Source organism: Balaenoptera physalus (assembly GCF_965194825.1).
Source record: "Balaenoptera physalus genome assembly, chromosome: 11".
In the NCBI taxonomy this organism is placed as follows: Eukaryota; Metazoa; Chordata; class Mammalia; order Artiodactyla; family Balaenopteridae; genus Balaenoptera; species Balaenoptera physalus.
In genome coordinates, this window is record NC_138896.1 from 22,265,909 (window position 1) to 22,293,697 (window position 27,789).

The 27,789-nt window shown below is 43.3% G+C and overlaps 2 protein-coding genes across 5 annotated transcripts; both read left to right on the top strand.

Annotated features, from left to right (window-relative positions):
- Positions 1 to 1,091: 1,091 nt before the first annotated feature.
- ZKSCAN4 (zinc finger with KRAB and SCAN domains 4) lies at positions 1,092 to 27,372 on the top strand. 2 transcript variants are annotated; one of them, XM_082415387.1, is made up of 7 exons: positions 1,092 to 2,904; positions 13,217 to 13,309; positions 17,077 to 20,271; positions 21,660 to 21,807; positions 23,832 to 23,914; positions 24,887 to 25,010; positions 26,027 to 27,372. In XM_082415387.1, exons 3-7 carry the CDS (start codon positions 19,849 to 19,851, stop codon positions 26,887 to 26,889), a joined length of 1,641 nt encoding a protein of 546 aa, XP_082271513.1. In that variant the 5' UTR covers positions 1,092 to 2,904; positions 13,217 to 13,309; positions 17,077 to 19,848; the 3' UTR covers positions 26,890 to 27,372. The 2 variants fall into 2 exon arrangements, with proteins under 2 accessions (XP_082271513.1, XP_082271514.1); XM_082415388.1 differs by lacking the exon at positions 13,217 to 13,309.
- ZSCAN9 (zinc finger and SCAN domain containing 9) lies at positions 2,798 to 11,101 on the top strand. Of its 3 annotated transcripts, XM_082415444.1 has the most exons (6): positions 2,798 to 2,909; positions 4,546 to 5,035; positions 5,218 to 5,365; positions 8,050 to 8,148; positions 9,334 to 9,997; positions 11,013 to 11,101. In XM_082415444.1, exons 2-5 carry the CDS (start codon positions 4,619 to 4,621, stop codon positions 9,948 to 9,950), a joined length of 1,281 nt encoding a protein of 426 aa, XP_082271570.1. In that variant the 5' UTR covers positions 2,798 to 2,909; positions 4,546 to 4,618; the 3' UTR covers positions 9,951 to 9,997; positions 11,013 to 11,101. The 3 variants fall into 3 exon arrangements, with proteins under 3 accessions (XP_082271570.1, XP_082271569.1, XP_082271571.1); XM_082415443.1 differs by lacking the exon at positions 11,013 to 11,101 and having other exon boundaries at positions 9,334 to 11,001; XM_082415445.1 differs by lacking the exon at positions 11,013 to 11,101 and having other exon boundaries at positions 8,050 to 8,136; positions 9,334 to 11,001.
- Positions 27,373 to 27,789: the final 417 nt, after the last annotated feature.

Below are 27,789 nucleotides of genomic sequence, written 5' to 3' on the forward strand. Positions count from 1 at the left end.
TTTGCGCTCTCTCTCACATACTCTCTGCTGAAGTATTTGATAGCAAATTATAGACATCATGACATACCACCCTTGAACACTTCAGTTCCCATCTCTAAAAAATAAGGACATTTTCCGGGACTTCCCTGGTGGTCCAATGGTTAGGACTCTGTGCTCTCAATGCAGGGGGCACAGGTTGAATCCCTGGTTGGGGAAATAAGACCCCGCATGCCACACAGTGCAGCCAAAAACAATATCTTAAAAAATAAGGACATTTTCCTACAGAACTGCAATACCATTGTCAAGCTCAACAGAAGAGAAAAGTCAAAGGGAGATGTTTCAGTGTATTCCCTTTTGTACTTTTTGTATTTTGAATCTGTGGCTCTATAACTTATTCAATAGATAATACAATTTTAAATTAGAAACAAATTGGATGAGACCTTTAATACATAAAATTGACCAGAAAGCTATGGGTTCTGTCAAGGCATCATTAAAGGACAGGAAAGGATTCACAAGTACTCAATTAATATTAGAGATTGAGGGAAAAATCATTTCATTTTAATGCCCAACTAATTTGGGGCTGGTGTGCGTAGAGCTTTCATCAAGTCAGTACTGACAGAAGCAGGGTAGGCACAGAAAGCCAACCCAAATCCAACACAAGTGTCTATTGCTTCGAAGTAAGATTTTGATCTCTCTGTCATAGAGAATCCAATGTGGTCAACTTGCCATTAGGTGACTGGCTGTTCCCACTGTGATGTTATACCATATCTAGGGTTTCGGATTGGTTGTAGCTCAACAGTGGTGGTGTCTTGATTAGCTTTAGTGAAAGAAAGCCTTTTTTCTTTTTTTTTTTTGAGGCTATGCACATCCTTTATCATGGTAGTCATGGTCACCATGTTCAAAAGTTCCTTGATCAAACACTGAGCTGAAAAAACAGTTGCTGACATCCATAGGGCAGATCAGTTTGCCCACTTGCTTACTGAAACCTCTTACATGGTGGGTTAGTGAAGATTTGTATGGGACACAAATATTTTTACACTTGAAGCTAACCACATACCAGCTAGTTACCTCAATCTCTGTGTTACCAATCCTCCAGAACATTTTCTCCTCCTTCTCTTTTTGAGCTTACGACATAACACACAGTAGAGTCAGTATCCCAATATACCTGTTTCCAGATTCAGGTGACCCTCAATCTTTTTAGTAAGCCATGTAGTCAGCATTTCTTCTTGTCTCTGAGCTAATGGCATTTTAAGTATTTTGAGTAGAAAGTCCCAATTCTAAGTTAAAAATAATCCCTTCTGTACCAAGACACTCATCAAGGTACTGCTATAGGGGAATCTTCCTCCAAACAGACAAGTGGGAGCCAGTCTTTCTCTGGACCACAAGGAAGTCCAATGTGTTGTCCACTTGACCCTAGAGTCTAACCGGCCTGAGTCCTATAGTTGACCTACTTAACAAGCACACATAAACCAGTTAAAGAGCCTAATTAACAGTTAGTGAGATATTTGAGAGCATGAAAACTGTGTTTACTTGTCACAGATAGGCATCAAAAATGGAAGAGAATAACACATTTAAAGCCCAAGTGAAGTTGAGCATTTACTCCCATTTTATAGTTTTTAGGAAAGTTGTACTGAGGGCTTTGCAAGTGAGGTATGCTGGAGAAAGTGATCAGGATTGGGGGCAAGTTTTCTTCATGCTGGTGCTCTTAATACACAGTTATTGGGTATTTGGAAGAAGCTGAAGTAAAGGATGAAGCTTGAGTTTATTTAATGACCTCAGATGGCTAGGTTGCGTAAAACAACTAAAGAAATTTACACAGCTACAGTTTTGGAGTTAAAATGCATCATGGAACCTCCATTAACATGCAAGATGCTTTTTTATTACCGTGATAAAATAAATAAACAACGAGGTTCCATTAAGACAAAGCAAAACACAGTTTAATCTATGAAATACCACCATTCTGTTTGGCATAATAAAATTAATGAATGACAAACAGTACTTATAATTATGCTCTTTGGTACTAATAAAGATAATTTAACAGGTTTTGGACTGATTTTATATTACTACTAAGAATCCAGACAACTTTGTAGCAAACAAACAAACAAATAAAACCAAAACCAAAACAAACAAACGAAAAAAACAAAAAACAAATCAAAGGAAGGAGGGAAGAAAGGTAGGAAGGAAAGAAGACCTCTATCAATATGTAGGGGCCTGGTCAAATAAATTTCCAGGCATGTACTTGATGTACTATGATTATGCAGCCACTAAATGAGTTAGACCTGCCTGACTGATAAAGATGTCTGGGATACATGACGTAAAAACGTTAAAATAAGTGATGGGGGAAAAGCTAAATGTAAAATAGCTCAATGCCTGTCTATCCATCTATCTATCTAACGTGTGTGAGAGAGAGAGACAGAGACAGAGATGAGAATTATACATGCAAATTCCAAGCTAACGGTGACAGCGGTTATCTCAGGGAAGTGAGGCTTAGGAGGGACAGGATGGGATTTCACCTTTTATTTTATTAATTTTGGCATTGTCTGAGCCTTTTAAAAAGTCATAGGTAATGTATTAATTTTTTAAATGTGTTATAAATAAGCATTTTCAATAATTAACGGTTTGTGCTTCATCTGTGTTTTCCGTTTAAAACCTATCTGGGGCCCACACACGTAACGAATTCTAATTACGTGATTCACCGTTGAAATCGAACCGGACGCCCAGGAAATTGGCGGCTGGTTGCAGGTGAGGCACGCGCAGGAGGTAGGAAACGAGACACTGAATCCTAGACCGGCCGGAAGTGCCCGTGCGCGGTGGGCCCCGCGGTGGGCCCCGCGGTGGGCTGGCGTCTTCCCCGCAGGGCCATTGTTCCCGGCGCGCTCCTCCCAATGTCGGGGCGGGAGCCCCCAACCTCCTCACCTTTTCCAGGTCCGGTGAGTCGGCCCGGGAACCGGGGTGGGGTGGGTGTGGCTGAGAAAGGGGTGTGGAAAGTGAGCCTCGGCCCCGGGGAGGGCGGAGTGGGGGGAGGGGGCGGTGGTCGTGCCCCGCGATCCTGGAGCCGATCCGTCACCCGGGCTGGGGGGACGTTACGCGGGAGAGGTCTCGGGGAGGGTCACCGCGGTGAATAACGGCAGCAGGATTAGGACTCAGGGCAGGAAACGCCTGGAGTCTGGGGAAATATCCTCGGGGACAAGGAAGTTAAGGACAAATTTGTAAAGACTTTTTGCAGCCTTCCTCGTGGAGAGCCAGTGTCTATACACTCTCACTCTTTGGTTCTAAAAGCAGATGAAGGGGCGTTGAATGGACAGCTTGTCAAGTGCAGAATGTGACATTTTCCGATTCCCTTTCCCTCAGTTCATTGATTCTCAAACCTTGGAGTGCATACAAATCCCTGGGGAGCCTAGAAATTAAAGGTACATAATCAGGCCTCCCTGCTCTTCCCCTCCCACCCCTAAGCCCCGGATTCCGATTCCCTAGCTGTCTGTCACTGGGCCTGTCAAGCTGGAATTCAGCTTCTGGTCTGCACTCCTGACAGTTTGGAGACGCTCAGTCCTCCAGGGTCTCAGGCGCTGCCTGGATATGAGCACACTTTTCTCTTGGGCTTCTGTGGATTCATAGGACTGTCCGCAAAAAGAATTTGACCTTAAGAAACTTACTTAACTTCCCCTGGCCCCCATTTCTTATCTAGTGAAATAGTGATTGTAATCAAACCTCAGAGGGTAATTGTGAGGATTAAATATGGCCTTGTATCTGAAAGCATGTTGTAGACTGTTGTGCAGTGTTGGCTGTTACTCTTAGGAAGCAGCGGAGCAGTGTGGAAAGCTCACAGGACTTGCAGTCGACCTAAGCTTTCTTTTCTGTAAATTTAGTAAAAATGAAACCAGCCTTAATGGTTGTTTTGAAGATTAATTTTAAAAACTCAAGTAAAGATTTCAATAAAAGTTAGTTCATTTAGTCAAAGACGAGAACAGCAGGGACTTCCCTGGTGGTCCAGTGGGTAAGACTCCGTGCTCCCAATGCAAGGGACCCGGGTTCTATCCCTGATCAGGCAACTAGATCCCGCCCCCCCCCCCCAACTAAATCATCCCCCGTGCCGCAAATAAGACCCGGCGCAGCCAAATAAATAAATTTTAAAAAACCTATTTTTAAAGGCAAGAGCAATATTTCCATTTATTCTTTCTCTAATTTGATTTTTATACAGTGAGTCTGAACTTTTTAACCATTCTGAGTGATCTGTATGGCCCTTAATTCCTCCGTGAACTCCGTATGGTATTATTGCTATTTCTTTTTCACATTAAAAAACTGAGATTGAAACAAGATAAGAAATTGGCACAAGGTCGAACAATTAGTAAAAGTTAGAACTGGAATAAAACCTAGGTCTGGGTAACTTGAAAATCTATGCTTTTTGTACATTATGACCTTATATTTTCCACTATTCTCATCTTTGGTCACCAAGTCACTTTACTTTCAGTGAAGAGCTTTAGGTGTATGACAGTTGCTTATATTATCAGTTTTTTTATCATTAACTATTGCCATTTTTCTACCTAAACAATGATTTTTACTGCTTAGGGGGGAACTTCCAAAGGTGTTTCTAAAACATAGCTCCAGCTAGAGGGTGCCTTTTAAGCTGTTCAAGGTCAAAATGAATACAGACTCCAAGGAGGTTATATCCCTGGATGTTCAAGCTCGTGATGTTTGGGAAGAACTGACAGTGAAAGCAGAGGCAGAAAGTCACCTCCAAATGCAGGAATCCGGACTGAAACGCAATAATCCACTGGCAAGGGAGATCTTCCGAAGGCGCTTTCGACAGCTCTGCTACCAAGAGACCCCTGGACCAAGGGAGGCTCTCACCCGACTCCGGGATCTTTGCTACCAGTGGTTGAGCCCGCATGTGAGCACGAAGGAGCAGATTCTGGACCTGCTGGTGCTGGAGCAGTTCCTGTGTATCCTGCCCAAGGAGGTGCAGGGCTGGGTGCAGGAGCAATGTCCAGAGAGTGGGGAAGAGGCAGTGATTTTGCTGGAGGATCTGGAGAGAGAGCTCGATGAACCACAGCACGAGGTAGGAAGGGAGATTCGCCAGGGAAAGAGTATATGTAGGTCACCAAGGACCCTTGTGTCCTCTGCTTTGTATCCTCTTGACTTTGCTGATTAAATAAGACCCAGCTTTCTGCTTCTCTCTGGGAAATGTTTCTTTAGACAATTAATTTCTTCAGAAGTCAAATCTTGTCTCTTTATTTCTAGATGGTAGCCTACAGACACCGACGAGAAGTCCTCTCTAAAGAGACAGTGTCTCTAGGAGAGCAGATGTCACTGGGCCTTCAGTCCCAGCCTAAGGAGCCCCAGCTCACATGTGACCCTGCTCAGGAGCCCCACCGTATCGGAAAGACAGGTGAGGGACAGGATTTATCTGGTGTTGAACATATCCCACCTGGTCAAGTACAAACCAACAAAAAACCAGAGCTGGGAAACCAGGGGGTCAGAAGATGCTTTACCGGCAATGTTCAGTGCTTCTGAGTGCCTAGTGTGCTTGTCTTTGTCCCGATCCCCTGCATGCAGTCTTCCCCTGGGTACCATCCTGGAAGGTCTCTTGTCTCCTGGCACATGGTACATTAGGAAGACTTTTAGGAAGACATTAGGAATCACTGTGGAGCACAGCTTTAGAGAATGGGCTTCAAGGTTTGACAGACAGGTTCATATCATGGCTTTGCCTCTTGGAAGCTGCTTGTACAGGGCAGGTTACTTAACCGATTGATCAAGGTTTCTTCATCTGCAAAATGGGGTTAATAATAGTATTGTCTTAGTCTGCTCAGGCTGCTGTAACAGAATATCACAGACTGGGTGGCTTAAACAACAGAAGTTTTTTTTTCTCATAGTTCTGGAGGCTAGAAATTGAAGATCAGAGTGCCATCAGAGTTGGTTTCTGGTGAGACCTGTCTTCCTGGATTGTAGAGAGCGACCTTCTTGCTGTGTCCTCACATGGGCATTCCTCTCTGCGTGTGCCTGTGGAGAGAGGGAGAGAGAGAGTCAGAGAGTGCTCTGGTAGTTCTTCCTCTTCTTCTAAGGACATCAGTCCTGTTGGATTATGGCCCCACCTTTAATTACCTTAATTATCTCCCTAAAGACCTTATCTCCAAAAACAAGGCTTCAGGGCTTCCCTGGTGGTGCAGTGGTTAAGAATCCGCCTGCTAAGGCAGGAGACACGGGTTCGAGCCCTGGTCTGGGAAGATCCCACATGCCGCGGAGCAACTAAGCCCGTGTGCCATAACTACTGAGCCTGCACTCTAGAGCCCGCGAGCCACAACTACTGAGCCCACGCACCTAGAGCCCGTGCTCCACAACAAGAGAAGCCACCGCAATGAGAAGCCCACGCACCGCAACGAAGAGTAGGCCCCGCTCGCCGCAACTAGAGAAACCCGAATGCAGCATCGAACACCCAATGCAGCCAAAATTAAATAAATAAATAAACAAAAAAGGGCTTCAACATATGAATTTGGGGTGGGATGACACAGTTCAGTCTATAACAAAGATGTACCTCAGAAGGTTGTTGTGAGCATTGAATACAAACAATATGTGAAAAACACTTGGCACGCATTATTCTTAATATATAGTAACTGTTCTTATCAGAAATTACCAGTGCCACCCTTGTCAATTTGGGTTTACATTTGCAGTCAGAAGATATGAGATATGCTTACTAGGTGGCAGACTGGATGAGAAAATCCAATGGAATAGACTTTGCCATTTCCTTGTATGCAATCTCCTTAGTGGTGTCAGTACTGGGCACCAGTGGGTATAGTAGTGGGCACTTGGGGCTGAGTCAGCTGCCTTCCCATTCTAGCTCTCCCTGCAGCAGTTGGCTCCAGATTCTGTGTAATTTCCCACACATAACATCACAGCCTCTTTCTGACTTTTTGTTACCCTTCTGGTAACCCATCTACAGCAGACGTTTCCTGTTTTCATTTTCACATTACCTCCATATGTATCAAAGTCACAGCTTTTCTTGCCGCTCTGACTCCTGCTTCTATTTATTTCATTTGTCCTACCAATCATACAGTTATCATGGGTTTTGGAACACATCTCTTGATTTAAATTAAAATTATATTGATGAGTAAATTCTGTGCACACTGCAGACCTTCCTCTGACTCCCATGACTTCATCTTATTAAAATTCTTTGTTTTCATTTTCCCCCTTTATGAGCATCTTTCCAGTCAGTTCCTTTGCTACTTTCTTCCTCCTCTCCCCATGAACTTGGATTTTTCATTTTCCATCTATTTTCTCCCTTCTTCTACTTTCTAAACTGCACCTAGAACCCTGCTGAGAACACTTCTTCCAGGGTGCATCTGAGTACGTCTATTCCCCCATCCATCCATCTAGTCATTCATTCATTCATTCAACAAATATTTATTAAGCATCTACAGTGGCTACAGGAGAGTATCCAGAGGGCACCTACAGATCAGAGAATTCTCCCTATAGGACTATCAATGCAGGTGTGTGTTACACATTTAGGACAAGCTTATTTTGTAAAGCAACATAGTAAGTGTTTGGGATTAAAAGGACCAAATCCAAGTTCCAGCTGTTTTGTTTTTTAGCCAAGCAACATTTAATGTTACTTTATATCACCGAGTTTGAATTTCGTTTAGAATTCATAGTGATAGTAAAAAAAATCCAAGTAATGCATAAGTTTACATAGTAAAAAGTAAAAGTTCTCTAAGTCCAACTCCCCAGGAGTAACCACTCTTGTCAAATTGCTGTATATTTTCCAGACTTTTTTCTAAATATAGAGTCTGTCTAGCTATATGTCTGTCTTCCTTTTTGTTTTTTTCCTATTTCTTTTTTTTTTCCCCTGGTTCCTTAAAGAAGTGGGATAATAGCATCGGGGGGTTTGTGGTGAATTAGTTTGATAATGTATGTGAAAGTGCTTTGTAAGTCACGGAAGGCTGTATAAATGATAATTATTAAAAGGTGAGAAATGTCTTCGTTTTTATATTCTACTCAGTTCCTTTGTGCATTTCAGATGTAAATGTGAAGTTTGGGCAGCAGTACTGATCTCACTTGTGGCCCATTTCTTCTCTGCAGGCACATTTCTGTTTTGCAAACCTGTTGTCATCTCCCAGCTAAAAGGAGGAGAAGAACCATGGTCTCACCCCAGAGGAGTCCTAAGAGGTACCTGTTCAGGTGTGTGAGGGACAGTGCAGTTAGATGTGGGAGAAAAAGCCAGATGTTGGCTAAAGGAGGGGGTTGGGGGCAATTTTCCTTGGGCTTTTCTGGGTTGCAAGGTGGGAATCACACCTGGGGAACCCTAAGAATTCCACAGCAGCTGCTCTCTAGCATTTAGACAGTTTGGGTCTGTTTGTCTCCATTCTCACCTTCAACTCCTCCAAGCAGAGAGGGTCTAATTGGGTTGGTTGGACACTGTCCAACATGAACAGTCCTACAGGCAGCCTTTGCCTCAGCGCTGGTCCCTGGGCCAGTCAATTGAGGCCATAGTAGTAGCAGTGATTTCAGTCCTTTCTCTTTTGTTCATTCAGCAAATATTTATTGAGCAGCCACTATGTGCCAAGCTTGCTTCTCAGGGAATAAACCAGAAAGATCCTGTTTCCGTGGAGATGAGATTGTAGCAAGGGGGAGACAATAAGCATATAAGTAAGGAGATGATATGTTAGGAGGTGGCGTTATGGAATGAAGCACAAATAGAACTGCCTAAGGGGGATTATGACTGCTATGGATGGGGCACACAGATTGTAGTTTTAAATAGAAGAATTAAGGTGAGAATTGAGCAAAAACTTGAAGGAAGTGAGAGAATGAGGCTTGCTGTTATCTGAGGTCTGAGCTTTCCAGAAAGAGAGAGGTGCTAGAGCAAAGGCTTTGTGCTGGGGATGCACCCGGGATGGTTATGGATTAGAAACATAAAATACTGCCTGAAGCACCTAGAATAGGAGAAGCTCAGTGCTTGTTCCATAAATGACTGAATGAATGAATGTATACATGAGGTCAGTTTCCTTGGAAAGGGTCACTTGGAGGCTCCCTACCTCACAGAGGGGAGGAAGTTCTCAGGGAAGACTCCAAAGAAGCCACTCTGATCCTGACCCTTCTCTTCCCATGAAGAAGTATAAAAAAAATTCTCTCCAGGCCCCTTCCATGTTGGGGTGGACCGAGCTGCATTTCGCCAAAGAGGGCAAACCTCCCTCATTACCTAGAGGAAAGTGTTAACACACTGGCCCTTCTGCTTCTAACCTCCTCCTACTCTATGACATAGAGTGACATCAGGATAGAAGCACCTTGCATTTCTGTGCACATAGTGACCCTCCTGTCACTAGGCTCAGGGAACAAGTGACATTTACCTGGTCTTTTTTGTTTCAGATGGAATGACCAAGACTGAGGACAGAGAGTTGATGCTAAGGAAAGACTGTCCTGAGAGAGTGGAACCACATGGGAAAATGTCTTACGGACAGACCTGGGAGATATCACAGCAGGATCCGCGACACAGAGAAGTTGATGACCGCAAGGGTGGGGTAGAGAGGCACTGGGGAAACCCCTTAGGAGCCGGACCACACAGATGTGAAGAATGTGGGAAGAGCTTTGCTCAGAGCTCAGGTCTCGTTCGACATCAAAGAGTTCACACTGGAGAAAGACCCTACGAATGTAATGAGTGTGGGAAAACCTTCAGTCGGAGTTCGGGTCTTTTTAATCACCGAGGAATCCACAATATTCAGAAACGGTACCACTGTAAGGAGTGTGGGAAGGCCTTCAGTCAGAGTGCCGGTCTCATCCAGCATCAGAGAATCCACAAGGGAGAAAAGCCCTATCAATGCAGCCAGTGCAGCAAGAGCTACGGTCGGCGTTCATTTCTCATCGAGCATCAGAGAAGCCACACAGGGGAACAACCTCACCATTGCAACAAATGTGGGAAAAGCTTTAATCGCCACTGCAACCTTATCCGCCATCAGAAGATCCATGTGGTGGCTGAGCTGGTCTAATCCAAGCTGTGTGCAAGTTTTCCAGATCACTGGCCAAGTCGTGCAGGGTAGGTTGAGACTAGAAACCACCTTTCTTCCTGTCTCCACTAAATGTATTTTGGTCTGGGAACATTCAAAGAGGCAGGTTTGGGTTTTTGAAGCTGCTACTTTCCCTTTGGTTCCTTTGCGCCTTCCTGTTTCTTACTACCCCCATCTCTCTTATTTATTCTCTTTGAGATGGCTGCTAAACTTTTCTAATAATTTAATAAATGGCACTGCTATAGCCAACATGCCAGGAAGATCTGTATCTGTGTTTAATCCCTAAAGATCACGTAGAGCTCTGCTGATGTTTTACAGTAAATGGGTCTTTGGTGTTCCCCATAACTAGTACCTGCATAGTAAACACCTTTTGTGCCTACTGCTTCCCTCTGACACCTGCGTGATGCTCCCCTGGGATAGTGACCAGCATTGGCTGGGTGCGTCGCTGTTTTTCAGAGTGCTTCCACTTACTTAACCACAGTTGGTCCTCACAACAACCACACAGGGAAATGAGTATTATCATTATCCTGTTTTACAGATGAGGAATTGAAGATTCACAAAACCCAAGCCTCAGCACCAAGGCTTAAACCCTGGACTTTTATTTTTAGTAAATTTAATTTATGGAATAATTTTAGACTTATAACAAAGTTGCAAAGATAGATAGAGTGCTCGTATACCATTCACCCAGCTTCCTCTAATGTTAACATCTCACATCGGGTCTTCTTAGTTAAACCCTTGGCTTTTGACTCCAAATTCCAATCTGTTTACAGTGTCATGCTTCATACTGGTATTCTCAGATTTCCTCATTTAAGCTTAGTCACCTGAAATTCCCTTAGTGCTTTCCCATCACATCTTCAGTGTTACAAAAAGTCATCGGTATTCTGAGTACAAGACATCAGAGCGTTGGATCATCATCCATAAGATGCTTTAAAAACTACCGTATTAAATCTCCTGAGTTTTTCCCTTCTGTTGCTTTGCTTAGGTCTGGAGTTGTCTGCTGATGTTCTGATCTGATCTCATGTCCATTGTTTTTTTCACACTTAGGATCCTGGTGAATGCTCCCACTCAGTGTTCTACATACCTTCCCGTATAACTCTGTATTTTCTTTGGAACTGCTATCCTTTATCAGTCCTGACCTTTCCATCTGAAACAATAATCCAGTGAAAAGAAGGGACCTGTTGTAAGGGAGAAAATCTTCCAAATGAAATGCAAGAGTAGGAAGTTTGTGTATATCTGAAAAGTATATGAAGAGGGAATAATATGAGAAGGGCATGAGAAAGATAAAATCTGTGGTGCCAGGGGCCAAAAGAAGAAACAGTGGCCAGAAAGACAGAGAACATGTACGTGGGATGAAGAAAGGAAGGAAAAGTTCAGACAGTGGACATCAGTCGGTAAAAGGACTGAAGATGGGCATAGGAACTTATCCAGAATGGTACAGAATGGTTATGGATGTGTCAAGATTTGACTGTGCAGGGAAAATATGCAACAAACTGTCAACACGGTAACTAGGGTGGATGGGGGATTATACGGCCCTTTCACATTCTGTTACATATCTTTGAACTGTGAATGTGATGATCCTACAGAGGTGGTATGGACCCCCCTTCCCAGTTACTAGGGATGATGCCATGCACACACACAAGAATGTATGAAAAATTTATTACTCTCATCATGGAACTCTCTGGGGATAGCAAGGCAGCACCCAAGCTGGTCCAGAACTGGCTTGAGTAGCATAAGGAGAGTGAGAGCTAGTGGCCCTGGTTTTTATTGTGGTTAGGGGATGGGTCCAGGAAATAGTTCTCATTGCACAAATAGATAAGGGCTTGCATAGCTTGAACTTCCTTCAGGTGCCAAGTGAGGAGGCACTGGGATTTCTTATAAATTTGCCCAAATGTGGGGCAGAAGGGAAGGGGAAGATGGAGGTTGAAAGCTGTCAGTGATCAAACATCAAAAATGGAGTCAAGATTTTTTTAAAATTACAGTTTAAAGAGAATCAATTCAGGAGATGCTTTTATTTACCATGTGATTCTGGTCTCTCTGTCCTTATAAACTAAGGAGTAATTACAAATTTAGCATTCAATCAATTTTTTAAAAAATGTGTGTAACCAGAAAAAACATGTGTTAAAAAACCAAAAATCCATACTTGTCCATTTGACTACCTGAAACTCTCACTTCTGCAGAGTGGCTCACCTCCCACTGAAGTCAGCTGAGGCTTTCTAGAAAAGGTGAGCCCCCAGAGGCACCCTTTCCCCTCACCAGCCTCTTAAAGGGGATGTGGCTTATGGGACCAGAGGTGAAGTTTCAGGGATTCCTGATCTGTTTGGAGACATAACAATTCCTTCTTTCCCACTTCCTTCCCGAGAGGATCAGCTGGGACCCCTGAGTAATTAAGAACATTTAGATTCAAACGGGCATTACTATGGTAGTGGTTAATTTTAATACACTGAGGACCTATAGTGTCCATCATATTTTCAGAAGGGTTGGAGAACTAAATGAAGTTAAGAACCACTTCTGGAGGGGTGGTGGAATGACAAGAAATAGGTGTGGTGGAGCGTATTCAGAAAGAGCCCTGATTCACCCACTTTCGTTTTGTGTCATACACACACACACACACACACACACACAGTCCCACATCAACCTTTTCATCTGTTCTCCTGGTTCACCAAGTTCTCTCTCCAGATCCTCCAGCACAGTCACCACCTCCTCTTCACATTCTGGATGACATCCTCACACTCGGACCAGTTGCTGGTCATCCTACCCTTGAATATTTAACAAGATGATACCCAATGCATCAGAAGCCAATGCTTTGGGGGCACTTTTAAGGTATAGAACTAATGGTTGAACAGAAAGGTATTACTATCAGATGAGCTAGATGAAGGCTGTAACCAGGAGATTCTCTGAAGCTCATATAGCAAGAAGTTAACTCAGAACTCAACTCACAATTTGGGAAATTCTAGATGTCTTCTACATTCTGTTCACCCTTAGGAAACTTTCTTTGACTCATAGAGAAAATGCAGGTATTTAGGGCAGTGTTTCCAGGTTTGCCCAATCCCCTTCGGAGCAAGGTAGAGAAATGGAGAGAGAAGGAATATACTAGACTTCTCTTTGAGATCACATCAAAGGCTGGCTTTCATCACAGCTCGTGCTGTAGCCTTTCACAGTGACAGTACCTAACCAAGTGCTTGGTGTCATTTGCCACTTTCCAACTTCCTCCACTTCTATTATTTACTTTTCTGAATCTGTTTCCTTAGGTATGACTGAAATTCCAGTCTTATTCATGGGACTGTGGACTACCCAAGCCAGGAGAGTCACCACTGTTACCTGTACAACAGCTGATGAATAATGTAGGTGAGGGGTACTGTTCATGAGAAATAATATAGGTGGGTAGAAATCTTACTGGATAACTGAAGCTCTGGGTAACAAAGCTTCTAGTGCTAATTTTGCTACTAATTAGATGGGGAACTTGAGCAGTCCCTAAATTTCTCTGTGTTTCAGCACAGAAGTGAATCTTTTAGTTTCTAGGGGGTCTTTAAAAGTGACCATGAGGAGGAGTTAAACTAAAATGTTTTTAAAGAGTCTACAAATTAGCCATAATACCTTTAATTTTGTCTGGTAGCAAGGTGACTGTTCCTCAAGAGGTAAAAGCAGTGCAAGAGTTAAAATGTGTCTAGAGTGAGTGCTGGCCTCCTATACCAATATATGTATATATCTTGAGGGAATTAGAATTATTAAAAAAGCATTATGCATGCAAAGCTTTATCACTATAATACTGAAAGGGAATATATGTCTAAGGAAAATTCATAAGTAATGCTCCAAATCATGAGATAGATGTGTATGTATAACCAGAGTCTTTGACCCAAGAACAAATACATGCAAAAGGACATCGACAAAGACTGTTGGACATATTTTCTCAGATTTTAGGGGTCTGGGATTTCATTTTACTCTAGTAACAAGCTAATTAACTTAGCCTGTGATTGTTTCATGGAATCTGGCATAAAATATGAGTTCCTGGGTCAGAAACAAAGGATTTTATATGATTCCAAGGAGGCCCAATGCCTTTCACATTTTGCCTTCAGAATTTCATTGTGTTTCGCCAATGCATCGATGCCCGCCCCCCTCCCCACCCCCAAATAGCCATACTATTTCAAAGTCCTTGTAATTGTTATTCTTCTCCAATTCTCAAAAACCTTAGGCATGACAGTCCTCCTTGGGCCTTTTGTGCTCCTACATGTCTTGTTGCATGGGCCCAGGATATAAGGCCCTGATCTTTATTTTACTTTTTTTCTTTTTTTCCCAGCCCATTTCTTATAGATAGCAAGCCTAACACTTGTTATTCATAGATAGCAAACAGCATGAGATCATCGTATTTGCATCAGTTGCCCTTGCCCCCAAGTCCCAAGGAGGGTGACATGATGGGCTCAGGTGGATGCTATACACACAACATGCCTATGTTGCATCCAGGGAAGCCTGAATTTAGGAAATCCTCAGCTTTTATAATAAGCAGTAAGTAAGCCTGGTAATTGACCACTGGGATATGTTATCTCATCTTCCAAGATTACCAGCTACATAAACAATCTTGAGGAATAGACTGGTAAAAAAATGACCAGGGTCTTGTCCTAATTCTGTTTTGTTCTTTTATTCCTTTCTTTAAAACATTGTGCTCGTGACGTCCTATTAAAATTTATGTATTTATTCTTCTCATAGTTTATTTTTTTGTCAATCCCCACTGGAATATAAACTCCATGAGGGCAGAAATCTTTGTCCTTTTATTGTTACTGTTGTATCCTGAATATCTGAAACAGTGTCTGGCTCAGAAAAGTGACTCAATTAACATTATTGTTCATGTACAAGACTCCTACAGGTTAAATAATTTAAAGCTGTTAAGTCCATGTGTATATCATTTTCAACTTTACTATACAGTATATACTGACATTGCTTTTTTTTTTTGGCTGTGCCATGTGGGATCTTAGTTCCCTGATCAGGGATCAAACCCATGCCCCTGGCATAGGGAGCACAGAGTCTTAACCACTGGACCACCAGGGAAGTCCCTGACATTGCTTTTAAAGATGAGCATACCGGCTTACACACCCATCAGCTGTGTACAAGGGTTCAAAAATTTTCACATTCTTACTAGCAAATATTATTGAAGCTCTGCAAAATTTTGCTGAGGTATGGGTATGAAATGGCTTAAAATTTGTTTCCTCTTAGTAGATAATGAGGTTAAGGATCTTTGCTTATGTTTGTTGGTCATTCCAGATTCCACATCTATGAATTGCCTGTGTATAGTTCTTGTCAATTATTCTGTTTGATTGTTGGCTTTTTTCTTATTTGTTAATGCTCTCTGTATAGTCTGGATACTGATCCTTGTTGATCATATGGCTTGCAAATATCTTCTGTCAGTCTTCTGTTTGTAGTTTCTGCTTGTTTCCTGTATCTTTTGATGTAGTTTTAAATTTTAATGATGTCAAATTTACTAAATTTTTCCTTCACATTTTGTGCAGTTTGATTTATTCAAGAGCATAAAAAAATGCTTCCAATTTTTTTCCAGAAGTGTGAAAGTTTTGCTTTTTGACTTTTAAGTCTTTAAACAACTGGAAGTAATTTGTTATTTGTCAACCAAATTTTTTTTCCCATTTATATCAAAACATTGCAGTGCTATTTATCAAATACCGTATATACACATATACACCTACATGCCTACATCTATATTTATTTCTATAAGTAACTGTAGATATTGGGACTTGAGTTCACGCTAATACCTTCAGTTCCAATCCAACACCACAGGATTCATTTCGGCCTTTCTCTTTTTCAGGTTTGTAACTCCTTTTCTGACATGAGGAATCTGGCTCCCAATATCTTGTATATTTACTTAATTGATTAATCCTTCCTGTGTGTAATCAATTTCCCCATGTCGTCTTGCTCCTCTTATGGGCTCAGACCTCAGATCTTACGTTGGTGAAACGTGAATGGGGTCTGTGGAGTAGGTAGTTGTAATATTTCAGTGTAAATTCTCCTGCTGTAGCTTCCTCCCTTCACCCCTCTGAACACTCTTCTCACTCACTGGGGCTCTGAATTCACCCTGGGCTGGGCTGCCACCTCCTCTCCCACTTCCTTTGGCCCTACCTAAAGGCTTTTGGATGGAATTATTCAGGAAGGAAGGTAGGATTTTGTTTAATTTAAAAGAAAATTACTATGGAAAATTTCAAACATATATAAGTGTAAAGAGAATATTACAATGAACCCCCCTCTGCCTGTCATGCAACTTCAACAACTCTCATCTTTGCACCATTTTCTTTCTGTCTCTGTTTCTTTCTGAGTATTTCAAAGCAAATCTAGACATTATATCAGTTCACCCACAAGTACAAATTTCAGTATGAATTTCTAACAAATGAGGATTTTTTTCTTAACGTAAACATAGTATCATTATGGCAACTAAATTGGTAGTGATTCCTTAATGTCATTGTGTTATAGTTTTCCCAGTTGTCTCAAATATGCCATTTTACAGTTGTTTTGGTCTGATTAGGGCCCAAATAAGGTTTCCCGTTGCATTTGGATGGTATATCTATTCAGTCTCTTTTAATCTATGACAGCTCCCCTTTCTCCCCTGCCTTTTTGAAAGATGCCATTTATTTGTTGAAGAACCTGAATCTTCTGTTCTATAGAATATAGAATGTCCCACATTCTGGATTTGGTTGATTACTTCTTTTAAGTATCATTTAACTCATTAATTCTCAAACTCAACTGCATACTGGCATCACCTAGGAAATATTTAAAGTCATTCATGCCTGAGTCCCACCCTCTGACATTCTGATTTAATTGATTTCGGTTTCAGCCAAGGTATCAGGATGTTTTAAAAGCTCCCCAATGATCCTAATGTGCTGAGGTGTTTGAAAACTGCTTAACTTGCTTCTGTATCTCACCTATACAAAGGCATTAGGATCTAGAAACTAGATTCAGGTTCACTTATTTTGCCAGTACTTCATGGCAGTGCCCTGTACCTCCTGTGGCAGCTCATCAAGAGAAGAATATTTTCTAGTAGTTTTCCTTTGTAACAGCCTTGACATCTCTCATTTTCTTAAGTTTTATCTCTTTGTTATCCTTTGAACTGCAGAGGGAATAAAAACTAAGGAATAAAAACTCAGGACGGGGGCTTCCCTGGTGGCGCAGTGGTTGAGAGTCTGCCTGCCGATACAGGGGACACGGGTTCGAGCCCTGGTCTGGGAGGATCCCACATGCCGTGGAGCAACTGGGCCCGTGAGCCGCAACTACTGAGCCTCCGCATCTGGAGCCTGTGCTCCACAACGAGAGGCCGGCGCACCGCGATGAAGAGTGGCCACCCGCTCGCCGCAACTGGAGAAAGCCCTCGCACAGAAATGAGCCCCAACACAGACAAAAATAAATAAATAAATAAATAAATTTATTTAAAAAATCAAAAAAACTCAGGAAGATATCAGCATGGTATTCTTCCATTTAATAAACTTCTATGTATTCCATGGGTAGAAAGGGGACTTACTGACATCTTGGTCCACCAAAATAACTTTGCAGTCATTTCTGGCTTAAAATCTAATCCTGCCTGGTTCAAAGGAATCTTGGGGCTTCTATTTTAGGGTAGGCCTAATTTATTACAGGCCATGCATTGTTCTAAGCACTTTACACAAAAACTCACCTTAATGTTCACAACATCCCTTTCATCAATGCAATAATCAATAAACAGTCTATAATAATAATAGAAAAGAGTTTCATTCGAGCCAAACTGAGGACTGTACCCAAGAGACATGGATTCAAGAAGCACTTGAGTTGTGTTCTGTCAGACTACAAAATGGGGGGTGGGGGCTTAGGTAGGCAAGAAACAATTTGTACACAAATTGTCACGAATTAGGATTGGAGGGGACTTCCCTGGTGGTCCAGTGTTTAAGAATCTGCCTTCCAATGCAGGGGACATGGGTTCGATCCCTGGTCGGGGAACTAAGATCCCACATGCCACAGGGCAACTAAGCCCAAGTGCTCTAGAGCCCATGCGCCACAACTAGAGAGCCTGCGTGCTGCAACTACTGAGCCTGCACGTGCGCCACAACGAAAGATCCCACGTGCCACAACTAAGACCTGACACAGCCAAATAAATAAATAAAAGAATTAGGATTGGAGCTGGCAAGAAGTAAGGGTGCTTGCTAAGCAAGGGTTGGTTGGGGTCCAAAATGGGTTACATAGTTACAAGGGGAGACCTTGAGACTGTAAGGTTGCAGCTGGCAGCTACTAGCACATATTGTTTTGAGAACAGCTGGTAGTGTGCTTGAGTTTGATACAGTTCAGAAAATTCAGGTTCTCAGTGGCGCAGGAACATTTCTGAAACCACATGCACAATGGTTACCCGGTTCCATTTTGGATGCCTGAACCACAGTTTCATATCTTGTCAGAACAAAGAACAAATATCAAACATGACGGGGGTCATTCCTTCAAGGTTTCAAAAGAGACAGATTAGCACATACACAGCGAATCAGCATGACCTTGGTGTCTGGGAAGGGACCCTCATCTTCGAAGGAGTAATAGCATTGGCATCATGGGCGGGGTGGGGGGGCATTTATCTCTATCTTCAAAGTGGACATTGTGAACAATATGGTAAATGCATTCTTTTTTAATGGTTAGGACAGATGTACATCATATAAGTCAGAATGACTTCCCCATACCTCAACAGGTGAAAATTTCCTCCATCACTATCTACTGTTACTATCCCCATTTATAGATTGGGAAAATCAGGCACAGAGAGGATAAGTAATTTACCAAGGTCACCCAGCTAGTACGTGGTACATCCAGGATTACATACCCAGGTATCTTGGCTTGAGAGTCGGTGGATCTAACCACTATGCCAGACCATAAATGAGGGCTGGAAAGAAACAAGAAGAATGAAAGCCCAAGATAATATGGTCCCTGATGCCAGGGACTAGAGAGTTTCTGGAAGTGGGAAGCCTGGAAATCCTGGTTGCCTGAGAGGAAGCCATGGAAAACAGAAAGTGTTAACTGTTGTGTGTGGAGGGGAAGAGGGACAGAATCTCTAGTTACTTTTGCAGGAGCAATTTCAATGGCTTTGTTGGCAGTTTGCCGCCTACAGTGTGTTAAGGTGAGGACTAGAGTCAGAGATAGGAGGGCTTTCTTTCAAGTAGTTTAGCCTTGAAGGGGAGGGAAGAATGGCAGCTGGAGTGGAGCAAGAGCCAGGGGCAGCCACTGCTTCTCCAAGCAAGTGCCTGGTGATGTGTTCTTCGATGTTTCTGAGAGAAAGGGCATGTCCTCCTGCCTGGTGCTCTGAGGAAGCCCTGCTTTCTTCTGAATTTTAGTGTCAATTTTATGCCAGCTCTGTAGTCAAGCTTTACATCAGAGCATGGGGTGGGGGGCACAACAGCATCCTTACAGGACTGTAAGATCTAGTCTTATTTCTTATGATACAGAGCCTGTCATCCTTTTTTCTCCTTCCCCTAACTGCTTCCCTTCAGTGGAGGTAAGGGCATGGTTGCTAACGGGTTAACTCGGGGACAACCACCGAGAGGTGCTTCCTAGAGAGCCCGGGAAGTGGCATTGATTCCCACCGAGGCTTCCTGTGCCCCAGCCTCAATTTTTCTCCAGCATCTGGAATCTGTTCATTCCACCAAGACATCCTTTGGGGTTACTTATTGTGGGATTCGGGGTGGGGTGCAGAGGAGGACGCTGCAAAGGCACGGACTACAGGGGGCAATCTGTGAAGTTGCGCCCCAGGGGTGTCCTGGGCCCCTGGACACGCGGAAGGGGACCACTGCAGTTTTACAGTAAAATTGTGATTTCCCACCTTTCAAGAATTTTCCGAAGAAATACAGCTCCCAGCTATAGTGAGGCCCAAGTACTGCCTTGGTCCAGGATGGCTAGAGAATCGAAGGAAAGCGCAGCCTTGGACGCCCAGTCTGCAGAGGACCGGACCGGGATCCTGACCGTGAAGGTGGAGAAGGAGGAAGCCTCCGCCTTGGCTGCTGAGGCGGGCGCCCCAGTCAGCCCAGCTCCGGGCTCCGAGCACTCCCGCCAGCGCTTCCGAGGCTTCCGCTACCCGGAGGCTGAGGGGCCCCGCGAGGCTCTGAGCCGGCTCTGGGAGCTCTGCCGACTGTGGCTGCGGCCTGAGGTGCACACTAAGGAGCAGATCCTGGAGCTGCTGGTGCTGGAGCAGTTCCTGACCATCCTGCCGGGGGACCTGCAGAGCTGGGTGCGGAAGCAGCATCCCGAGAGCGGGGAGGAGGTGGTGGTGCTCTTGGAGTATTTGGAGAAGCAGTTGGATGAGCCGATGCCGCAGGTAGAGAGAACAGGTTTAGCCTCTGAAAGCTGTGGTCTGTTTCTTCCTGAAATCTCCAGATCAGAGTGAGGGGCTTTTCTTTAAGATCCAGAAGTTCTCAGTCTCTTTTTGTACCATGAACCTCTTTGCCAGTAAGGTGAAGTCCCTGAACTCCTTCACATAATAGTTTTTTAAATACATAAAGGAAAATATAAAGAATTAAAAAGAACTCAATTATATTGAAATACAGTTAGCAAAGCATTAAATGTATGATAAAGTTATATATGTGCTTTTTAAAATTAATGCACTGAATAGTAACATCTAGGGACAGGCCTAATAACTAGTATAATTTCAAAGTGGTGATGAATGACTTTGACATTTACCTGGTTGTAATGTGATATGAGAACATATGCAGTTTCAGTTGGTGACAGATTCCTGTGTACTGCTTATAGCACCTTGGTTTGTGGCTTCCATTCATAATTGAAGGAAATGTTAAATTTTGCTTAGAAGCTAGTAAAAATCAAGTTATTTTTCCTATTCACATTCATGGAATACGTGGGAGGGAGTCGGTGGACCACAAGTTAGAAACCCCAGGGTTCATTTTTACTTGCATCTTCCTGAATGTTGTATGAGTCTATTTTCCCATTGCAGCATTCTGTGTCCTTGTGTGTTCCTTTCAGCGTGTACATAACCAGACCAAAGACTTCTAACCTGTGACCCAGAGACCAAGGTTCTTGAGTTGGCATTAGTGCCCCTTAGCCCTGTAACAGAAGAATCATTTCAAGTCTCAGCTTCAGGCTCTTCATATATTCTTTACAGAAGATATGGGAAATTCTAAGCTGCACATGAGCTAATTATTATGAAAGTGACTTGAAAATTAATTAATGACAAATGTCTGGAAGGAAACCTTCATTTAATGAGGACATACCATGTACCAGGCCCTGTGTTAGGTGATTTCACACACTGCAATCTTATTTGCTGGTCTCTAAAACCCTGTAAGCTAGAAATTATTATTTTCATTTTTTAGAAAAGAAAACATATTAGTATTCTCTGAGAACTTAGCCGCAATTCCCAAAGAGTTTTCATAAAAGCACAAATATATATAATGAGGGAGCACAGAGTAATGCTTAAGAGCGTGGGCGCTGGATTCATTCTGCCTGAGCTCCCATCCTAACATTTCTGCTTTTAGCTGGGTGACCTTGGGCAAGTTGCTTAAACATTGTGCCTCAGTTTCCCCATTACAAAAATACAGATAATAAAAGTACCTAGCTCATAAGGTTGTTGCGCTCTGCATCAAGTGAGTTAATATTCATAAAGCTCTTAGAAATAGTGCCTGGGAAATAGAAAGTACTAGCACATAGAGAGTGTGATAGAAGTGTCTGATGAATAAATAAATGAATGACTTCTAGGTCCCAGGTGGTGACCAGGAGCAAGAACTGCTCTGTTGCAAGATGGCAGTGTTGACACCAGCTCAGAGGTCACGAAATACCCAGTTCCAGCCAAGAAAAGCTCCACTCAAGCATGAATCTTTGGGATCCCAGTCCTTACCAGACAGAGGTGAGTATTATCTTCTGGGCAGTATGAATTCTGCAGACTCCAACCAATTTCATTTAAGGATCACCTAAAAGATCTGTTGATAGGTGTCTTATATGCCCCTTGCAGATCTACTTTACTTTGAGACTGAGACTAATAGGGAAATTTCAAACAATAGTGGAAAGCTTTCCTAACCACACCTGGACATGGTAAATAAGACTTTATTAAAATTGGTGTTTGGAAAGAGTTGATTTTTGTAGCAACACAGTGATCTCCATTCATTCAACATATATTTCTGGAGGCTCCCTACGTGATAGCCAGTGTTATAGGTACCAGGGATAGCATTGTCAGTAGGACAGATTTCTTCCTCCAATGGAGCTTACATTCTAGTAAGGAGGATAGCAAATAAATTAATATGATTTCAGATATTGGTGAGTGCTATGAGGAATATAAGGCAGAATATGTAAAGCCAGTCAGAATATTCCAGAATTGTAGGATTTCTATAAACCAAAGAGTATAAATCTTCTAAACCTGTCAGTTAGAACAGGGTGAAAATCACTCAGTAGGAAACTGTTATATGTTCCCGAGTGTTCCCCATGTACTGTGAACATCTGGGCGGATTTCCAAGACAAACAACACTAGGATACACCAGCCAACAGGAAATCTTTATTTCTGAACAGAGGTCCTAGCCTAACCTAACTTGTTTCCTGCCTCCAGCAAAGTTCACCTTTTATAGGAAAACCTGAAGTTCCCCTTTACTTCTCTCAAATCTGAGCAAGTTCTATATAAGCAGACTCCCATTTCCTCCTTTCTGGGCGCAGCCTTATCTGGCTCCTCTTAGTCTTTCAGAACTAAAGAATAAAGCACCCAGGGCTTCCCTGGTGGCGCAGTGGTTAAGAATCTACCTGCCGATGCTAGGGGACATGGGTTCGAGTCCTGCTCCGGGAAGATCCCACATGCTGTGGAGCAGCTGAGCCTGTGTGCCACAACTACTGAGCCTGTGCTCTAGAGCCCACAAGCCACAACTACTGAGCCTGCGTGCCACAACTACTGAAGCCCATGTGCCTAGAGCCCGTGCTCTGCAACAAGAGAAGCCACCGCAATGAGAAGCCTGTGCACCGCAAGGAAGAGTAGCCCCCACTCGCCACACTAGAGAAAGCCTGCTCACAGCAACGAAGACCCAATGCAGCCAAAAATTTTAAAAAAGAATAAAAAAAAAAAAGAATAAAGCATCCAAAGAGCTACTAAAGAAATTTTAACAACAACAAAAATCCTTGGCACTTCCCTGGTGGTCCAGTGCTTAAGACTCCATGCTTCGGGCTTCCCTGGTGGCGCAGTGGTTGAGAATCTGCCTGCCAATGCAGGGGACACGGGTTCGAGCCCTGGTCTGGGAAGATCCCACATGCTGCGGAGCAACTAGGCCCGTGAGCCACAACTACTGAGCCTGCGCGTCTGGAGCTTGTGCTCCGCAACAAGAGAGGCCACGATAGTGAGAGGCCCGCGCACCGCGATGAAGAGTGGCCCCCGCTCGCCGCAACTAGAGAAAGCCCTCGCACAGAAACGAAGACCCAACACAGCCATAAATAAAGTAAATAAATAAATAAATAAACCCAAAGTTTAAAAAAAAAAAAAAAAGACTCCATGCTTCCACTGCAGGGTGCGTGGGTTCAATCCCTGGTCAGGGAAGTTCCTCATGCCGCGTGGTGCGGCCAAAAAAAGAAACCACAGAAATCCTCTTATTCCCTCTCTCAGCAAAATTCAAGATTAAAGACTCTTCAGATGGAATGCTTTGTTTTGTTTTTATGTTGCTACCATGTCTTACCAAGGATCCAGCCCATCGTTTTGTGCATCTGTGGAGTACACCACATCTCTTCAGGCCCTAGGATTTGAGCTGGCAGGGATCAGGAATTTTGGAAAGACACACTGTATAAGCTTCTTTATGGGAATTTATGCAGTTTTTGAACTTGGACTTCACGGCTCAGGGAGGCTGAATGCCAGGGAGGTTGAATGTCAGGGTCAATCTCATCCAGAGCTTCTTTCCTTCTTAGTTCTCCAGGTTCCTAGGCTTGCCTCTGGAGGGCGCTGCAGAGAAGATGCAGTGGTAGCCACCAGGCTTTCTCCAGAGTCCCAGGTGAGGTGGAGCCCCTGTCCCTCCCCCAGCACCCAGCACCCTTCACTGCTGATGGGCTTCCCATCAGATCCCTTTCTCTCCATGCCTCCTCCACCCTCATCCTGGATCTACATGGAGTTTGAGTATTCTCATTTATCCCAAGGTTGCTAATCATCATCTGTCATTATTTTGGTGTTCACTTAAGAGGATTTTCCTGTTTCACTCCTAGCTTGGAGACTGTGCTTCCCTGCTCTTCCTAGCCATCTGTTTGGTCAGCTCCTTCATCAAGGAGATTTTCTTCTTCAGCAAGGGAAATTTAGCAAATACAAACTGAAGATTTTGTTGTGATGATGATTTAGTTTTGTTTTTTTAAGTATCATAAACTATGCTGCTAGTGAGGGATATAAAGTCATGCCTGCTGCCCTCTAGGAACTTAAACTTGAAGGAAAAGATAGGACATGTGCTTTCAGTCTAAGATTTAATATTACAATTTGAATAGTCTTTACTTAACCTGGATTTTAATTTCTTACCCAGTCTTTCATGTCCTGCTTGAAGATCTCAGTATTTGAGGCTCTGTAGAACCTATTTTCCCTGGTTTTTCCTCACCTCAGACCTAGATTTCATTGTATTTTAAAATCATTAATACAAATAAGCCCCCATCCCCACTTTGCCAAAGCACACCACAAATATTTTGAAAAGTTTGGATATGGTTCCACTCCTTTCACTGCACTGGCCCTTGTTTTTCCAAACCTTTCACCTTCTGGACTGTTTAGATGTTTATATGAAAGTACTGATAATGTGTGTATTTCTTTCCTTGAATGGTTATTTTTTTGACAGAGATGTTATTAGAGATAGGGTTAAGTAGGCATAAGTATGCCATACTTGCTTTTTTGTAAAGAGCTCCTGTAAAGGGGACACTCCTTCATTACATGTACCCAGCTTTGGGAGTGATTTTGGGCAAGAGGAATTACATGGAATTCCTCACTGTTTCAGGGGCTGCTGAAAATGGAAGATGTGGCCCTGACCCTCGCTCCTGGATGGACACAGCTGGATTCATCTCAGGTGAACTTCTACAGAGATGAAAGGCAGGAGAACTATGGCAGCCTGATCTCCTTGGGTAAGACAAATGGGCACTGATTTCTTATAAGGTTTCCTGGCTTCCTTTGTGTATTAGAATCTACTAGGCTGTTAGAAACTGTTTGAATTATGTTTGGAATTAGAACCACCATTTCTGAATCCCAACTACTAACCAGCTGTGAGACTAGTTTATTAACCCTTCTGAGCCTTGCTTTTTTATCTGTCCTGCCAGTGTCCTGGTCAGTTCAGTTTAAGTGGGATGAAGGAGGTACAGCCCTTAGTACAGGTCCAGATCATAGTAGATGCTCAGTAAATGCTGATTTCTTCCCCTTCCCTTCCTGTTGCTAGCCCTGATAGTGCAGGAGAGCTGAGGGGTCTCTTCAGGAAGTGGGCCATGGGACCATAGAGTGAGAGCTAGAAGTGAGCCAGAGATTGACTGCAGATCCTGGCCTTAGAGATGAGCGTGCAGTGCAGAGGCGCACAAGATTGCCTAGCTTGTCTGAGTTCACATAGCTCACTACAGCACAGTGCAGGCTCCAGCTCAGATCTCCCAGCACTGATGCCAGTTTTATTTGGCAGACCCTGCCTCTGCCTGGGGTGCAGCCAGAGATGACTGCACCTTCCAGTGGTCAGTGAGTTCTGAGTTCCTACTTTCCCTGTTTCTCATAGAACATTTCAGAAATCCTTTCACTTGCCTTGTTTACTGTCACCTTCTGCTTAGCCCTTTTAGTATCTAACCCTAAGCACATGGCCCTGCCTTACTTTCTTAGAACTTAGAGCATCTGCATTTATCCCCAGCATAGTCTTCAGGCCTCACCACCTTCTCTCCAATCTCTCCATTCCCAGATTGTACCCTTCTTCCAATGGCCCCATTCTCATTCTCATTCCCTCCCCAGCACCCCTGTTCTCCCCCTTTATTCCCATCTTTATTCTAGTACTTAAATCTTCATCCATGGCATATATACACCTCTATAATTCTTGCCTCCCTGGGACTCATCACAAAGCTTTCCTCTGTGGTAGAGCATAATTGACAGTTGCTGGCCATTTGTTGTTCAGGTGGTGCAGTGCAAACGAAGATCAGGGACCTGCCTCCAGACGAGGACCATCCAGGACAAGAGTCTGGTCAGATACCATGCCACTTGGGTGAAGCCATTGGCCAGATTCCTGCACGTGCAGAAGCTGGTGATCAGGAGGGCAGGTTACAAAGAAAGCAGAAAAGTTCTGCAGGGAATAGGCGGCATTACTGTCATGAATGTGGAAAGACTTTTGCTCAGAGTTCAGGCCTGACTAAGCACAGGAGAATCCACACTGGGGAGAAACCCTATGAATGCGAGGAGTGTGGCAAGACCTTCATCGGGAGCTCTGCCCTCGTCATTCATCAGAGAGTCCACACTGGGGAGAAACCTTATGAGTGTGAGGAATGTGGCAAGGTCTTCAGTCACAGTTCAAACCTTATCAAACACCAGAGAACTCACACCGGGGAGAAGCCCTACGAGTGTGATGACTGTGGGAAAACCTTTAGCCAGAGCTGCAGCCTCCTTGAACATCACAAAATCCACACTGGGGAGAAACCATACCAGTGCAATGTGTGCGGCAAAGCCTTTAGGCGCAATTCACATCTCCTGAGACATCAGAGGATCCACGGCAATAAAAACGTTCAGAATCCTGACCGTGGAGAGACCTGGGAGAGTCAGGGGAGGCTGGAAAGCCAGTGGGAAAATGTTGAGGCTCCCGTGTCTTATAAATGTAATGAGTGTGAGAGAAGTTTCACTAGGAATAGAAGCCTTATTGAGCATCAAAAAATCCACACTGGTGAGAAACCCTATCAGTGTGATACATGTGGAAAAGGCTTCACTCGAACTTCATACCTTATTCAACATCAGAGAAGCCACGTTGGGAAAAAAATTCTGTCTCCATGACCCATGTCTTATATGCCAGAGTTGGTGCTCACTCCTCGTTGAACTGAAGCCACCCTGGAACCCTTGCTGACTAGAAAATTGTGAGCTGGGCTTTATTTACTCCCACATGTCATCAGGTGTTTGTTAGAAAATAGAGACTGGCTGAGATGAATTATCTTCTACATCTTAGAAGGTGATTGAAAAAAGAAAAACAACTTGTTTGATAAGAGGCTATGGGAGAGTTGTCTGGAAGAGGTCAGACCTGAAATGATTCTCACCTTTTAGGCTTAATTGGGCTTCTAGACTGGCTAATTAATCACCCTCGGCCAGCACTTTATGACCTCTCCTGGGTGGATGGCTCTGATTTGGGGCGCTGCTGCTCTGACTGTTCATTTTGCCTATAATGAATTCCTCACCAGTTGGTTGGATCAATGATGTCTTATACCCCCACTGTGCCTTGCATACAGGTGCTATAAACATTATTAAATATACCAGTGAAACGACCTTCATAGCTCTGAAAATCTAATGTTGTCTAGATTTCTGAGGACTATCTAAGGCCATTTGTGTTCATCTAATTCTCTGAGTTTCTAGATTCTGGGTCTAGAATATTTATCTAGATTCCGATTCTAGTATATTTATTGTCAAATACGTAAGATTGTCAGAGTTGGGGTGGAGGAATCCATATTTCTTCACCAGCATAGTAGTTATAGTAAGAATGCCTTAAACAGCTTCTTTATCATTAAGACATTGTGAGACTGCTCCATCTGTACAATTCCCGTCTATAGTCAACATTAACTACATTAGTTCATATTAATTTTGCTACTCTTTAGGGGGAAACCTTTCACATTCAGGTAAATAAAAATCAGTTTATCAAGTCAGATCAAAACTATTATGAATCTTGACGAAAATCCTATGATGCGA

What these genes read in the sequence shown, in the direction of transcription:
- ZKSCAN4 (XM_082415387.1), top strand. Translation starts at nt 19,849, where the DNA reads ATGGCTAGAGAATCGAAGGAAAGCGCAGCCTTGGACGCCCAGTCTGCA. An exon ending in GGCTTTCTCCAGAGTCCCAG is followed by an intron (nt 23,915 to 24,886) that starts GTGAGGTGGAGC and finishes TCACTGTTTCAG; the next exon opens with GGGCTGCTGAAAATGGAAGA. An exon ending in TGGCAGCCTGATCTCCTTGG is followed by an intron (nt 25,011 to 26,026) that starts GTAAGACAAATG and finishes TTTGTTGTTCAG; the next exon opens with GTGGTGCAGTGCAAACGAAG.
- ZSCAN9 (XM_082415444.1), top strand. Translation starts at nt 4,619, where the DNA reads ATGAATACAGACTCCAAGGAGGTTATATCCCTGGATGTTCAAGCTCGT. An exon ending in TCGATGAACCACAGCACGAG is followed by an intron (nt 5,036 to 5,217) that starts GTAGGAAGGGAG and finishes CTTTATTTCTAG; the next exon opens with ATGGTAGCCTACAGACACCG. An exon ending in CCTAAGAGGTACCTGTTCAG is followed by an intron (nt 8,149 to 9,333) that starts GTGTGTGAGGGA and finishes TTTTTGTTTCAG; the next exon opens with ATGGAATGACCAAGACTGAG.